Source organism: Saccopteryx leptura, chromosome 4 (genome assembly GCF_036850995.1).
Source record: "Saccopteryx leptura isolate mSacLep1 chromosome 4, mSacLep1_pri_phased_curated, whole genome shotgun sequence".
In the NCBI taxonomy this organism is placed as follows: Eukaryota; Metazoa; Chordata; class Mammalia; order Chiroptera; family Emballonuridae; genus Saccopteryx; species Saccopteryx leptura.
In genome coordinates, this window is record NC_089506.1 from 187,535,211 (window position 1) to 187,551,888 (window position 16,678).

The following is a 16,678-nucleotide window of genomic DNA, read 5'->3' on the forward strand; positions in this document are numbered from 1 at the left end:
CATAATCAACAGTTCAGATGCTTTAAAAATGTTTACCTGAAACCTATGTATTGTTATCAATCAATGTCACCCTGTTCAATTTAATTTTCTAAATAAAATTAAAAATAAAAATAAACCATAAAAAAAGATGTTTCTTTCTGTGGGAAGAAGGGGCAGAAAGATCATGCCTTCTACTGTTTCCCCTTGAGGAGGAAGGCCATTTACATTGTTTAGGATGTGGTGCTGACTACATTTTAGTCCTAAGGAATGACTAGCCTACGGCTGTTGGGCTACATTCCAACCTGCTGGACCAGTCCTTAAGGTGAATAGGGCCAGGTGGTGGTATATTAGGCTTAGTTATGAAGTCAAGACAGCTAAGTGTGATTTTATAGGAAGAATAAAGCACATTAATTTCCACAGAAGTTTTGTTTCCAAAAAGAATAATAAAAGCTCTGTGTTTAGGTGAGTGAATTAAGTTGTCACTAGTTATCAGATTAACCTTACCCTTTCCTTGTTTGGTGTATTATGTGTACTTCTCCGGCTGGGAGCACAGAGGGGAGATCCGAACCAATAATACCTTTAGTAGTCATGACTGGCATCTGTCTTTGTTCCCGTTCGGATGAGTTGGAGTCTTTTCACAGGAAGACCCATGGGGGTGTTGCTGTGTGTGTGGGGGGGCCCATGAAGAATCAGAATTTTAATCACTTGCCATTGTAGCCTTGAGTCTCACCAGTTCCCATAGTGACCTTTATTAGGGAACAGCGTTGAATATTGAATATTGGTGTTTAGGAGAGCAGAAGACTTTTCAGTCTCCATTCATATTAGCTTATTTTTTACATGTTGCCACAATCCATAGCTTTTGTGAAGCCACTGCAGTTACTAAGTCTCAGCCTTTACACTTATAAACTGGGGACAGTAGCATAACCTTATTAAACATTACTCAGTAATAGGCAGCAAATTGGGCCAGACTAGTTGGAATTCCTGAAACTTTTTATGCTACTTTTCCTGGGGATCAACTTCTAGCTCCTCATTCCTGTCCTTTGTTGGTATTCCAGCTTGCAGCCGGTTCTTAGTTACCTCACTGCAAGACTCCATTATTCAAGATCTTCTAGAGGTGTGCTACATTACGGCACATCTATATGTCCCTCTGCCTCCACTGAGAGGCTGTTCCCGAGGACGGGAACTGTATGTCTTGTAGCCCACAGCCTGGCATGATAACATTCATGCACTTGGCTTTGAGTCAGTGCACAGAGAAATAAATGTATTTGTGTTACATTTTCCAGTGGCAGCTATGGAATTTAACAGGTGCCTCCTGGAGAAAACCTTAATGCAAAGATGACACACTCTGATGGTAGAACTTTCAGGCTGCATGACAAGCTTCTAAGTACATAAAAGGAAGTCGGGACTTACTGCATTTTAACCAATGTGACATCCACCTACTCAGTCCATTTCATGCAACCTTGGAGAATTTCAGGCCCGAGGGACCTAAAGAATTGACAAGTGAGTATCACTTTCTGCAGAAGGGCTGAAAGTGAAGAAGGATAAAGAGAGAAGGAAGTACACAAACACAGCTCAAATGTTTCCTGTTCCTTTGAGTTTTAAGAACATTTAAGGTTTCTTTTTGACATAATCCACAGTCTCTCAGGCCAAGCAGACACAGAACATGGATCCAAGTGATGACCACGAGCCAGTGGAATTCCCAAACCTTTAGTATCTCTCCCATCAGGAATGTGGCAGAAAGGTCACAGGACACTGACTGCTATTAGAACCCTCCTACCAGCTCTTTACAGCCCATTAGAGAATTCCCACTAGTCTAAAACAAGGAAGCTTTCTTCTCTCAGCCACATTTCCCCAGAAAAGAGCTCATGTCATGTTTCTGGAGTCCTGTGTGCTATGTGTGCTGCCCAGAGTGACATATATCATGTCAGTGGTGGTTAAGGAGTTCAGGGTTTACTTGGCTATCTGGGCTGCTGTTCTCTTCACATCCATTGTTCTTGGACTTGTTGTCTTTCCAGAGAAATAAGCCATTATTTATACATGAATCTGTGTAACTCCCTGTCCTTTGCAGGGCCCTCTGAGGGGTAAGATAGTAAGCTGGATGAATTGATAAGCTTGGTGTAGACATGATCATCTCCTCCAAGTTCTGCCTTTCCTTCAGGGTCCCCTGATCAACACAATCCTGATGGATCAGTCCTGATGCATCAATGTGCAGCAATGAGGAGGCAAGGCCAGGCCTTCTTGTTGTGTTAACAATCCCGGAAACGGAGTGGTCACCAAGGAGCCACAGGGAAAGGAAGCACACGGGATCCTACAATATTACTTTTAGCAGCTCAACTCCACCAACCTTTCTCAATGCCTGCTATATATCATATAAAGTGTTATTTATGCATAATAATAATGAATAATGACATAGTGGTGACTAACACCCAAACTGTGCCCTTGAGAAACTCTTCCTGGTAAAGGAAATTGGTGTGGAGACCAAGAGTGCTGCTGGATGGTACAGAGGATGGTACAGACTCCAGATTTGACTGCCTGCCACCGAAACTTCAATAATTGAGAGACAAGAGCTGGTGCAAGGAACATCGGTGTATCCAAGAGCCAGCAGCTTAAGAAGATGGTGGACTAAGGTTACAAAGACCATCTTTACATGTCAGTGCAGGCAGGGGTTAATTTTTTTTTCTTTTTTTAAAAATAATTTTATTTTTTTAATGGGGCGACATCAATAAATCAGGATACATATATTCAAAGATAACATGTCCAGGTTATAGTGTCGTTCAATTATGTTGCATACCCATCACCCAAAGTCAGATTTTCCTCTGTCACCTTCTATCTAGTTTTCTTTGTGCCCTTCCAATTCCCCCTTTCCCTCTCCCTCTCCCCCCTCCCTCTGTAACCACCACACTCTTATCAATGTCTCTTAGTCTCACTTTTATGTCCCACCTATGTATGGAATAATGCAGTTCCTGGTTTTTTCTGATTTACTTATTTCACTTTGTATAATGTTATCAAGATCTCACCATTTTGCTGTAAATGATCTGATGTCATCATTTCTTATGGCTGAGTAGTATTCCATAGTGTATATGTACCACATCTTCTTTATCCAGTCATCTATTGATGGGCTTTTTGGTTGTTTCCATGTCTTGGCCACTGTGAACAATGCTGCAATGAACATGGGGCTGCATATGTCTTTACGTATCAATGTTTCTGAGTTTTTGGGTTATATACCCAGTAGAGGGATTGCTGGGTCATAAGGTAGTTCTATTTTCAGTTTTTTGAGGAACCACCATACTTTCTTCTATAATGGTTGTACTACTTTACATTCCCACCAACAGTGTATGAGGGTTCCTTTTTCTCCACAGCCTCTCCAACATTTGCTATTACCTGTCTTGTTAATAATAAGTAATCTAACAGGTTTGCAGTGGTATCTCATTGCAGTTTTGATTTGCATTTCTCTAATAACTAATGAAGATGAGTATCTTTTCATATATCTGTTGGCCATTTGTATTTCTTCCTGAGAGAAGTGTCTGTTCATGTCCTCTTCCCATTTTTTTTATTGGATTGTTTGTTTGTTTGTTGTTGAATTTTATGAGTTCTTTGTATATTTTGGATATTAGGCCCTTATCTGAGCTATTGTTTGAAAATATCATTTCCATTTAGTTGGCTGTCTGTTTATTTTGTTGTCAGTTTCTCTTGCTGAGCAAAAACTTCTTAGTCTGATGTAGTCCCATTCATTAATTTTTGCCTTCACTTCTCTTGCCTTTGGAGTTAAATTCATAAAATGCTCTTTAAAACCCAGGTCAATCAGTTTAGTACCTATGTCTTCTTCTATGTACTTAATTGTTTCATGCCTTATGTTTAGATCTTTGATCCATTTTGAGTTACTTTTAGTACACGGGGACAAACTGTAGTCCAGTTTCATTCTTTTGCATGTGGCTTTCCAGTTTTCCCAGCACCATTTATTGAAGAGGCTTTCTTTTCTCCATTGTGTGTTGTTGGCCCCTTTATCAAAAATTATTTGACTATATATATGTGGTTTTATTTCTGGACTTTCTATTCTGTTCCATTGGTCTGAGTGTCTATTTTTCTGCCAATACCATGCTGTTTTGATTGTCGTGGCCCTATAAAATAGTTTAAAGTCAGGTATTGAGTGCCCCCAGCTTCATTCTTTTTCTTTAGGATTGCTTTGGCTATTCGAGGTTTTTTATAGTTCCATATAAATCTGATGATTTTTTGCTCCATTTCTTTAAAAAATGTCATTGGAATTTTGATGGGAATTGCATTAAATTTGTATATTTCTTTGGGTAATATGGCCATCTTGACTATATTTATTCTTTCTAACCAAGAACAAGGAATATTCTTCCATCTCATTATATCTTTTTCAATTTCCCTTAACAATGATTTATAGTTTTCATTATATAAGTCCTTTACATTCTTTGTTATGTTTATTCCTAGATATTTTATTTTTTTTTTGTTGTAATCGTGAAGGGGATTATTCTTTTGAGTTCATTCTCAAATGTTTCATTGTTGGCTTATAGAAAGGTTATTGACTTCTGTATGTTAATTTTGTACCCTGCGACCTAACTGTATTGGCTTATTGTTTCTAGTAGTCTTTTTGTGGATTCTTTCGGGTTTTCGATGGATAGGATCATATCATCTGCAAAAAGTGATACCTTTACCTCTTCTTTTCCGATATGGATGCCTTTTATTTCTTTGTCTTGTCTGATTGCTCTGGCTAGAACCTCTAGTACCACATTAAATAAGAGTGGAGAGAGTGGACAACCCTGTCTTGTTCCTGATTTAAGGGGGAAAGCCTTCAGTTTAGTGCCATTTAATATGATGTTAGCTGATGGTTTATCATATATGGCCTTTATCATGTTGAGATATTTTCCTTCTATACCCATTTTGTTGAGAGTCTTAAACATAAAATTGTGTTGGGTTTTATCGAAAGCCTTTTCTGCGTCTATTGATAAGATCATGTGGTTTTTGTTCTTTGTTTTGTTGATATGGTGTATTATGTTAACTGTTTTACATATGTTGAACCATCCTTGAGATTCTGGGATGAATCCCACTTGATCATGATGTATTATTTTTTTAATATGTTGTTGTATTCGATTTGCTAGTATTTTGTTTAGTATTTTAGCATCTGTATTCATTAGAGATATTGGTTTGTAGTTTTCTTTTTTTGTGCCATCCTTGCAGGCAGGGGTTTTGATGAGAGGGGAAGGGAAGGCAGAACAAAGGAAACCAGAGAGAGGGAGGCGGTTGTGGGCTCCCCGTTGAGTATGGTCTGTGCGAGTCAACACAGTCTATCAATAATCATCTCACATTCAAGTGATGGTCTGGTTTCATCATTCTTGTTTTTTGGTCTAAGGTGAGCAAATCACCTCGAGCCAAAACACTTAAGGCTGGAGTCTGCTTCCTTTCCTCTTAGAATCCTTTATGCAAACAGACTGTTTATCCATAGCTACATGTGAATTTACAAGTCATCATTTATAGAAACACCATTAAAAGAATGGTGGTGGTGGTGGGTTTACAAGGATAATAATAAAATTGTCTGCAGAGAGTAGAAGTTCCCTAGAGGAGGAAGCAGTTATATCTGTTCAAGGAGGTTGGTTAGGAAAGATTCAGACAAAAAGGGTTTCTGGCTAAACTGAGTTTTGAAGGATGAGTAGGAGCATTTTGGGCACAGAAACAGTCTTGGCATAGAAAACTGCATGAGTAAAGATCTGTGAACCTAGCTTGTCTGAAGGATTTCAAGTATTTATTAATGCAGACAGCCATGGAGTCAAGGGCAGGTTAGTGATTTAAGTCCAGTGGCTTTACTTGAGTTTCAGTAACCTTTGGCCTTACTAATAAAATGGAGTGAGTTGTTCATTGAATTCCCACAGAATATGAACTCAAGGAAGATAAAAGTGGGAGTGTCCATGATGCTTTGCCAACTACCAGGGTGGAGAGGTTACCTCAGTTCGAACACAAATGGCTTTTCTACTGGCTGCAGCTCAAGCTCCACCCCGACTCCCAGTACATAAGCTTCCAGTCTCACTGATATCCACTAAAACTCCGCACGCACCGCCTGCTAAGAGCACACACTAACTACAGGGAAAACTCAGACGGCGGAATCTTGGAAGGAAAGTGGCCATGGACCTGATCCCAAGCTTTTCCATGGAAACCTGGATTCTCCTGGTTACCAGCCTTGTGCTCCTGTATATGTGAGTTACTGTTCAGGCTCATGACCTCTGTAATCTGGGACTTGGGGAGCTCCTCAAGCCCCCTTTTCCTTTATCTATTTTCAAGATCCAACAGCTAACAAAGGGGTACTTGCTTAAGAATTGGGGGCTAAAAACCAAAGGGGTTATTATTGATCTTCCCTGACCTATTGAGGGAGTAAACCCTTTGTCCACCCAACTCCCAATTTCTGTAGTGCAGAGGGTTTGGTGACATTATTTGATCCTGGGGATGATTTATTTCATTTGGAAAATTAAATTTAATAGGGAAACATTGACCAACAAGAGTACATAGATTCTGGGCAAACATCTCCCCATCATCTGGACAGTCGATTATGTTGTATACCCATTTCATTGACTGTTTGGTAAACGTAGACTAATTAACCAGAATTCAACAGAGGCAAATTAAAAACAACTGGCTCTGTGCAGTGGATCCCTCTCCACTCTGGGTTCCTGGAGGCAGGAGGGAGTGGCCTGGGGTTTTGCCTCATTATCTTTACCTCCTGGGATCTGTGTCTGCTGGAAGAGGTGTGTGTAAGGATCGGTCCTTGTGTGACTAGGTTTGTTCCTGCTCCCTCCGTCCCACTGCCTGGCATAACTTACACCGTGTGCCAGGATGAGCCCCAGGCTTCATGGGAGGCTAGAGAGTGCTGCCCTTCTCTTCACATCAGCTCTTTTTTTTGAGAGAGAGACAGAGAGAGGGACAGATAGGGAAAGCAGACAGGAAGGGAGAGATATGAGAAACATCAGTTTGTTGCAGCATCTTAGTTGTTCATTGATTTATTTCTCATATGTACTTTGACTGGGGGGCTACAGCAGAGCGAGTGACCCCTTGCTCAAGCCAGCGACCTTGGGTTCAAGCCAGCGACCATGTCTATGATCCCAAGCTAAAGCAGTGACTCCTCGCTCAAAACGGCAACCTCAGGTTTCGAACCTGGGTTCTCTGTGTCCCACTCTATCCACTGCACCACAGCCTGGTCAGGCTCCACACTAGCTCTATTCTGTGTCCCCTCCCACAAACACTCCCATCCTAAGACTCAGTTCCCATCCCTGTAATAGGCAGAACCATTCCTCCTGGATGAGAAAACTTTAGAGCAGAAAAACTTGGCAGAAATCTTATTATTATATTCTTTTTTTTCTCTTTTTTCACTAATCTTTGGGGAGGGTTGGCATCATTATAGAGATTTATTTTCCCCCAATATGAAATTGGCTTTAACTGACAGCACAGGCTTGAGCCCAAAAGCCAATTTTGATTTAAATATTTTTTTCCCATTAAGTTACAGTGCAGGCAGATGAATCAAACCATCTAGCAGAGGAATTCCTTTCAAGAGTGAGATTTCTGGCATCATGAACAGGTTGGGAGAGGAGTTATTTTGGACATGTGGGTAGGGACAGCCCCTTCATGTCCCACTTGACCTGTACCTCAATTTGATTTTAACTAAGGGTAGGAAATCATGATTATATAAATATAGAAAATATGAACTTTGTTTCAGTTCTATGAAAGAAATATTATAAATACAGGGTGTTGTGGCAACATATTTACTATCTGATGACATTTTAAAATTAATTGATAGTATTTAATTTCATTCAGTTTAATGCTAGATTTTTTCCTGAGATAGGACTCTTTCCATCATGTTCTTTCTGTAGGATAAAAGATTGTATATGTGTTTTTAAATATAATTGCCCAGCGGGTTACTTTAATCTCACAGTGCAGGTATATAAGTGAAACTGTGAGGCTGTGATGATAAGAGAGGCATCCAGGTAGCAGTCTGGATGGAGTGGGAGAATATTCCTCCCAGATACTCCTGGTCCTGGCCCCACAGGAGGTCTTTCAGAGGGCAGCAGGGTAGGCATCTCCTCTGATTGAAATCTGGGGTAGGGACACCATCTAAGTCACTCTGTATGGCATTGGGTCTGTCACTAGATACTGTCACCCCTGGATAAACAACACTGTAGCATTAGAAGACACTGGGACAGCCAGGCATCAGTTGCTGTAGAGCAGACAAAGTTCTCGTAGGACAACACAATGTAAACAGAATAGAAATGATTGGCTTTATTGTTAGGCCCCTCATTTGCCTTGCTACAGAGAATTGGTGTAGCTGAAAAGCACTGCAATGGAAGTTTTTTATTGGACCAGAAGTTTTATTGGGCCTGCAGGCAGAGTCTTGTGTGCCCACGGCTCTCTGCCTCAGATTTTCCTTTCTGCAAATGACAGGCTTGTTTCTCAGATTTTAAGCCCTGAACACAGATTTAACTGTATGGAAATAAGTACACTGTGGTTATTCAGAGGACTCTTTATGGTTATATATTTAATAAGAACCAATTCTTGAAACAGGGTCAGGGCAGAGAGGGAAAGGGAAGGTTAAAAGTCACTGAGCAAACTGTTAAGACCATGTCTCAGTTGGCTCACAGTAACTTTGTTATTAAGTGGATACATTAAGCCAAATCTCATCATTGGAGCAGATTGTGTGTGTGTGTGCGCGTGTGTGTGTGTGCACGCACGCACACATGCATAAAATTAGAATCTCCAAAGTCATGGGTGAGTCAACTTATTAAAAACCATAACTGAATTATCTGAAAATATTCCAGCCTGAACCTCTCAGGAGCACTGTCAATGGAAACACTGATCAAGTATTCACTCTGGCATTGGGACCTGAAGTCTTCAGCTGCTTTATGTAATCTCGTTACTTTCTGTGGGTCTCACAGCGGAAGCCAGAAAGGAGATGATGAGTGAATGTGATTACTGCTATTGTTACTGTTATTATTTATCGTCTTTATGTGACCTGTCTAGCTTAGTGTTCCGGTTCTGCATCAATGACTGGGCAGCCTCAGCACCCATTCCACAATTCCCATAACCTGGCTTTCTCTCTCACTTTAAAGATATGGGACATATCCACATGGAGTTTTTAAGAAGCTGGGAATTCCTGGACCGACACCCCTGCCCTTTTTTGGAACTGTTCTGTCCTACCGGAAGGTGAGTGTTGTTTGAGTTTCCTCTTTTGCTTCTCTGAGGTTACAAATCCCAGCTGAGCTCCATAGTAGAAGGGACCTCCTGGGTTCTGAGGTTTCACACTGTCCAGAAAGGGCATCAGAGGCCCCGCCCAGCACAGGGCGGGGTTTACCCCAGGGCTCTGTCAGCTGTTAGGAGCCTCAGGTTTTGCCTCCATAGGCAGCCAAGCTCTCTGGCTGATTCAGCACAGGACTTCACGTTCCAGCTGTGAGCATCACAAGCAGCATTTTCTTCCTGCCAGTGCAGATTCCCAGGAAGACATCATCGTACTCAGTATTAGGAGAAAAGCGTGGAGGGGGCCTGGTAGCGCCTCATGAAGTTGGATACTCAGAAATCAGACTTTCCTGTTCTTAGGTTATGAGGCTGTTAGCCTGTTTTGTTTTTCTTTAAAACTTCACTGAGTTGTGTAGGTATTTTTAAAAAAGCAGTTACTTAATATGAAATTACTAACAGCAAATGACTTGACAAAATTATTTAAAAAATAAATTACCTGAATGAAATGTACTAGGTGACAAACACATGGACTGCAAATTTTGGTGAAGTCTTTGTGGTTCATCCAGCCCTGATGCTGAACCCAGGGCCTGACCCTTGGATGGAAAGTGATGAGCTCTCTTTATTGGGCCCGCAGGCAGAGTCTTGTGTGCCCACTGCTCTCTGCCTCAGGTTTCCTTTCCTGCAAGGGACAGGCTTGTTTCTCAGATTCTAATTCTCTCAGCTGAGGTCTCAATGCTTCATTTGTCTGAGAACTTCCCATACTTTCTTGCCTCTAAAAAACAATCATTTCCTTTCCACCTTCCCAGATCACCTTCTCATAGATAGACCCCAATACCCACATTTCTGGGACCTTCTTTTGCATAGTTAAAATATCTAATATTTCAGCTGAAACTTTTTAATGGGAAGATTTCTTTGGTAAGTTATAGAAGTGAAAACTGAGAGAGTTTTAGTTTCCTCTGTCCTTGTGGAGTGGTGGCATCTCCCCCTCTTTCCCGTGTTGAGCTGGAAAACTGGGAAGTGAGACACTTTGCTATTCATTCATTCACACACTCACTTTCTCACTCAACCAAGATGTCTTGGACTTTCTTAAATCTTCTAGACTAAAAGGGGTCACTGGTATCTTGAACTTCCTAATTCTGCTAGAGTTCTAGAGAGGGCCCATCATGTCAATGAAAAGGATGCTTAACGAGGAGATGAAAGAGTATGCGGTCTCTCATCCTCTTCCTCAGCTTCAGTTCTGGAATGTCTGTGGAGGTAATAATTCAGGAGGTTGTGAGAATTTGAAGCAGCTCATGCACAACAAAAACCCTTCAGAAAGACAAGGAGTTACTCAGTATCCTAGACAAGGGTAAGCTGAGTATCAACACTATGTGGAGAAATATCAAGTGTGATTTTAGATTTTCCATTTCAATTTTCTTGTCTATTTCTCCATGTTTCTCAAGACATGTCTGAATAAGGGCTTCCCTCTATCTGTCAGTGAAAGACAGCCTGATATCATGGGATTTGGGTCATTTTGGTTGGAATTAGAGTTAGAGTTCAGTACACTTAGATTTATAATCTAATTTTGTTTTTCCTTGCAGGGTTTTGGGCACTTTGACATGGCATCTTTTAAAAAGTATGGAAATATGTGGGGGTAAGTATTTGAGAAACTCCCACTCGATAGACTTGCTGTTACAACAAGGGCCCCAAAGGTGTGGAGGACAGTCTCAGCCCAGAGCTCTTGGTAGGAAGTCAGCTATTGTAAAGCTTTTGGAGGCTTGTCCTAGCAGGGATCTCAGATGTCACCAGGTGTCCAGGTCTGTTCAGAATCAAGCTGGGGAGTTGCAGGCTCTTATTACTCTAGTCTAGATGTTGATGGGCCTGGACTCATGGCATCTCTTTCTGGCCAGTGTCTCATTATTCCCCCCTTCTCCATTAATCCTTCCTTAGGTCTGCTTTACTTGTATAAAATGCATTATTTCAGACCCTTCTATATATGCTCATAAATGCATATCATAACCCTCCCCACATGACTGACTATTAATTAGAAGCTCAAATCCATAATTTTATATTTGGATTTGTTGCATCCTTTTGAAAAAGGACTGTGGGTATAGGGAAACAGAATGGGAAACCACATCTGCTCAGCTTTTTAAAAACTTTCTTTGCAAGTATAGAGTTTTATATTATTTTATTTTATTTTTTATTAAGTGAGAAGCAGGGAGACAGAGAGACAGACTCCCTCATGAGCCCCAACCGAGATTCACCCAGCCAACTCCGTATGAAGCAATGTTCTGCCTATTTGAGTCTATTGCTCTGTTGCTTGGCAGCCAAGCTATATAAGCACCTGAGGCAAGGCCATGGAGCCATTTTCAGAATCAGGGCCAACTTGCTTCAACCAAGCCATGGTTGTGGGAGGGGAAGAGAGAGATAGAGAGAAAGAAAGGAGAGGAGGAAGGGTGGAGAAGCAGATGGTTGCTTCTCATGTGTGCCCTGACTGGAATCAAACCTGGGACATCCACAAACCAAGCCGAGGCTCTACCATTGAGCCAACCAGCCGGGGCCTGGAGTTTGGGCTTTTAAAAAATGTTTAAGCCAAGTCTTCTCACTAGAGGTTTAATTTGTATCAGTATTGCTTTATCTACCCTAATCTACTAACTTTGAAGAGAGGCAGGATATTTCCAAACCACACTGTTTCCTGACAGGTCAATGGACTTGAAGATTTTGTAAAGTGACCTCAGCCAGTTGCAGCAGCTGTTTCCAGGGGGAGTTGCTGGCAGTGTGGTGAGGGCAGCAGGAGAGGTGTAACGTGGTGTTTGTGTCCTAGAAGCACATGGGAAAAAGGCTTTACTTCTCAGTACTTTTTCATCTTCTTTATAATCCTCAGAAACCATAAGGTCCACTGAGTCCACATGGTCCAGAAAGGCTGTGCTGTGCAATAGAAATACCACCCAACATGGGTCACCAGTGGCCTAGATTCCACTGAGCTTCCTACTTGTGAGCTCTGGATGCAGTTACTTTCTTTAGAAAATGGTTCTCATGCTCAGGTGCGTAAGAACCACCTTGGAAAGATTGTTAAATACAGTCTTGGGGCCTACTCCCCCCCTGTCCCAGCAACATCAAATCTGGAGAATCTGAATGGGGGCCCAAGAGTATGAATGTTGTCAGATCATACATGCAAAGTGTTTCCCAAAGCCTTAGGTCTCTCCACTCAGGTGTTTTTGAAAAACACAGTGGGGAGAGAGGAATCATCCAAGAAATATGATCAATCTGATCAGCCTGAGAGCCACCATAGGTGCTTACATCACTACTTCAACACTAAATGTACTTGACATCCACTTAAATCTTCTCTGAGTTTTAGATTTTTGGGGAAATGGGCAGAATTAGTGCAGAAGTGTTCATCCATTAAAAAAAAACTTTTTAAGAATTTTATTTATTGACTTTAAAGATAGGGAAGGCGGGAGAGAGAGAAAGAGAAAGGCAGGGTAGAAGAGTGGGAAGCATCAACTCATAGTTGCTTCTCATATGTGCCTTGACCCCTCAACCCCGGGTTTTGAACCGGTGACCTCGGCATTCCTGGTTGATGCTTTATCCCCTGTGCCACCACAGGTCAGGTGGTTTTTCTCCATTTTTATGTGTGATCACAAAACCATTTGAAATTCCTCTGAGGAATCAAAGTAGGTAACACTTATAGAAAATCTTCCATTTTTTTCTAGCTAATGTAAATGATTAATAATAAAAAATAAAATTGCAGAAGACAGTGTTATTAAACTTAGCGTAAACCTCATGTAATTAAACTTGTAGTAAACCAGTCAGGATTTCAAGAGAAATTGGGATATATCACACAGAAAGAGTCAGCTTTGTGTGGTATGTCAGTCAAAAGTGGGCTGGCCCTGCTGCTAACAGATGTCACCCTCGTGGGGCTGGATTCCCACTCAGGACCACTTACAGAATAAATATAACTAATAAAAAGAAAGTATTTTTAAAACTAATTATATGTGCTCCTTTGTATTTTTTATTCTCTTTGTCCTTTTATTTTAAATATTTCTAAAATTGATTCTACAAAGGGCTTCTCTTTAATAGTTAAAATATTTCTTTCAAGCAATTGTGAACTAGGGAACAAAATTTAGCTAATAGGGCAAAGAAATCATTCATATTCTTACTAAGTCTTTTTGAAAATAAGTCTTTTTTATTTGCAGGCACATTTTTGCATATTTATGATTACTATGTCTACACTTTTTATCCAATGTTATATAATATGCATTTTTATGTTCTTGATATATCTTCAAAAGTATAAATATATATATTTTTTTCAAAAGTATATTTTTAAGTGACTAAATGGATGGACTCTTTTTATTTGTTTTCTGTTCTCAGATAATTGACTTGCCATTATCTATTTACTAATTTCCTTTTGATATGAAATATTTTAAACATGCAAAAATTATAAAGAATGGTATAGGAAATACTCATAAACACACCACCTAGACTTGAATGTTCTAATGTTATTCCTAATAATGATCTCTAGGAATATGGATTATGTAATATCAGAGTGGAGTCTGGATTTTCAAGTGTGGCTCCAGCTGCAGAAACTGGCTTGTTATGTTAATCAGCTCTGCTTTCCCCACACAGGTTCTATGATGGTCGCCAGCCTGTGTTGGCTATCACTGATCCAGACATGATCAAAACAGTTCTAGTGAAAGAATGCTATACCGTCTTCACAAACCGGCGGGTAGGCACCCATTCTGTTTTTAATTTGAATTTTAATTTATTTAATTTTAATTTGAATTAATAATAGATTAACAGGAAGTTGTCCCCAAAATATCGAGGTAGGTCCTATGTTATGTACCTTTCATTCAGTTTTGACCAATAGTAATATCTTGTATAATTGAAGTACAATATTAAAGCAGGAATTCGACATTGGTACTATCCACAGAACTTATTCAGAGTTCATCTGTTTTATGTGCTCTTATTTATGTGTGTGTTGCTTATAAAAATTTATCATGTATGTAGATTTGTGTAAGTATAATACTACCACAATCAATATACAGAACTGTTCCATCACAACTCTCCTTCTTACTATTCTTTTGTAGTCACAATGCGTACCTTGTCTTTTCCTTTTATCAGAGTTTTTAGCAGTGCAAATTTTTTTTGTTTTTGGTGAAGCTAATTTATCAATTTTTCCTTTTATGAGTTAGGCCTTTTGTGCCAAGTCCAAAAACTCTTCACCTAGCCCTAGGTCCCAAATTTTCTTCTCTTTCTCTACACAGTATATAGGTTTGTGTTTTACATTTAAGTATATGATCTATTAATTTTCGTATAGGGAAGTGTAGGTAAAAGTTCTTCTTTTGCTATGGATGTGTAATTGTTGTAGAACCATGTGTGAAAAGACTATCCTTCCTCCAGCCCCCTCCACACCCTTCCCCCACTCTTCCCACAGAAGGTAGTCAGGAACCAGCCCACACAGAGTCAGGAGGAGTGTCTGGCGGCCTTGCCTAGAAGACAAGAGTCTCAGGCTGCAGTGTAGGGAATGACAGGACGAAGGAAAACAGAGAGTGGAGACCAGCACAAAAATACAGGGCCTCCTCTCCTAATAGCCCTTGTATTGTTTTCCTAAACAACTATATCTTTGAATATTGCCACACAGCCAGACCTAAGGCAGCCACACCTGCACACACAACTGGACCTAAGGCAGCCACACCTGCATGCACAACTGGACCCCATGATCCTTGGGCACATACCTCATATGCTTGTGAGGCTCATATATCTGAGAAGCAAAGTTAGTGTTTCTAGTGGAGGCTTGAACTGGCCAAAAAGATTGTCGTTTGAGCTTGGTCTCATGTACTGGCAGATGAGATCTGCCTACTCCCCTAGCAATATGAATCTTGAGAAGAAGTGGACTGCAGGAACTGTTGGAAACAAGGGCCGGTCCTGCTTAAGAGGTGCTGGGTTGGAGAACATTAGAGGGGAGGCTGGGTTTTGTTCTCTCCAGATGTGCATGGTTGCGACCCACAGGCAGCCAGTCTGATACTGAGCACTAACTGAACTCCTATTCCACACACCACACTGTGCTAGGCAACACAGGGGACAGAGGAAATACAAAAGAAATAGAAGCCATTTCTCCAGTCCCAAAGAATTAGAGACAAGACACATACATAAAGAACCAAGAACTAATGACAGGCATAGACTCTGCAAATAGAGCTGTAATACCGCGCAGAGCACATACAGAAGGTCTCTGGAATGTGCAATAAAGGAGTGACCAGAAAATGAAAAGAAAGAAAAGACTATCCTTCCTCCTTGAATAGCTTTTGCACCATTGTCCAAAATTATTTGGGCCAATTTGTGTAGGTTATTTCTCATTCTCTGTTCTGTTCATTGATCTATGTGTCTGTCCTCCACCAGTACCACACAATCTTATTACTGTAGCTACATAAGAATTCTTAGCATGTAGAATGTTTCTTTCCACTTTTTGTTTGAGAATTGTCTTAGCTATTCTATGTCCTTCACCTTTCCATTCAAAGTTAGAATAAATTTATTTATCTGTATTACAAAAAGTTGTTGAGATTTTGATAAGAGTTTAAAATAACCATATAGATCAATTTGAGGAAAATCTATATTGTTACTAGGTCAAGTCTTTCAATCCATCAACACAGTATATCTCTCCATTTTTTTTTTAGGTTTTCTTTGATTCCTTCCACCAATTTTTGTAGTTTTCAGCATAGAAATCCTACTTATGTTTTGTGAAATTTTCACCTAAAGAATTTTATTTTTTTGACATGATAATAAATGGTATTGTGTTTTCTAATATTCATTGTTATTATATTAAAATATGATTTGTTTTATTTTATTTTATTTTTTTGCAATAGAGACAGGCAGCATGGGAGAGAGATGAGAAATATCAATTCATAGTTGTGGCAATTTGGTTGTTCATTGATTACTTCTCCTATGTGCCTTGACTGGGGGGCTCTAGCTGAGCCAGTGACCCCTTGCTCAAGCCAGCAACCTTGGGCTCAAATCAGTGGCCATAGTGTCATCTTTATGATATGATGCTGGAGCTGGTGACCTCTTGCTCAAGCTGGTGAGCCTATGCTCAAGCTGGATAAGCCCATGCTCAAGCCATCCACCTTGGGGTTTTGAACCTGAGTCCTCAGCATCCCAGGTAGACGCTCTATTCATTGTACCACCACATGGGCAGGCTTGATTTTTGTTTGTATTTTTATAACATTGCTGAGCTCATTTATTAATTCTAGAGTTTTCTTTTAATATTCCTTTAAATTTTCCACACTAACAATTGTGTCACCTGAAAATAAGGACACTTTATATTTTCCTTTCCAATCTGTATGCCTTTCACTTCTTTTTGTCTTACTGTACTGGCTAGAACTTCCAGTATGATGTTCTATAAGAGTGGTGTGAGTGGACATTTTTGTATCATTCTTGATCTTAGAGGAAAGTATTCTGGGTTTTGCCATTTTAATTTGTATATTTTCCCTGGCTGGTT

General features: G+C 40.2%; 1 protein-coding gene across 1 annotated transcript in view; it reads left to right on the top strand.

The window, feature by feature from the left end:
* Window positions 1-6,014: 6,014 nt before the first annotated feature.
* LOC136403443 (cytochrome P450 3A12-like) overlaps window positions 6,015-16,678 on the top strand; it is a 37,071-nt gene continuing 26,407 nt past the window's right edge. The window contains exons 1-4 of the mRNA XM_066382181.1: window positions 6,015-6,188; window positions 9,084-9,177; window positions 10,788-10,840; window positions 13,813-13,912. Of these exons, the coding sequence (XP_066238278.1) occupies window positions 6,118-6,188; window positions 9,084-9,177; window positions 10,788-10,840; window positions 13,813-13,912 (318 nt within the window). The 5' untranslated portion in view covers window positions 6,015-6,117. The remainder of the gene's footprint in view (window positions 6,189-9,083; window positions 9,178-10,787; window positions 10,841-13,812; window positions 13,913-16,678) is intronic.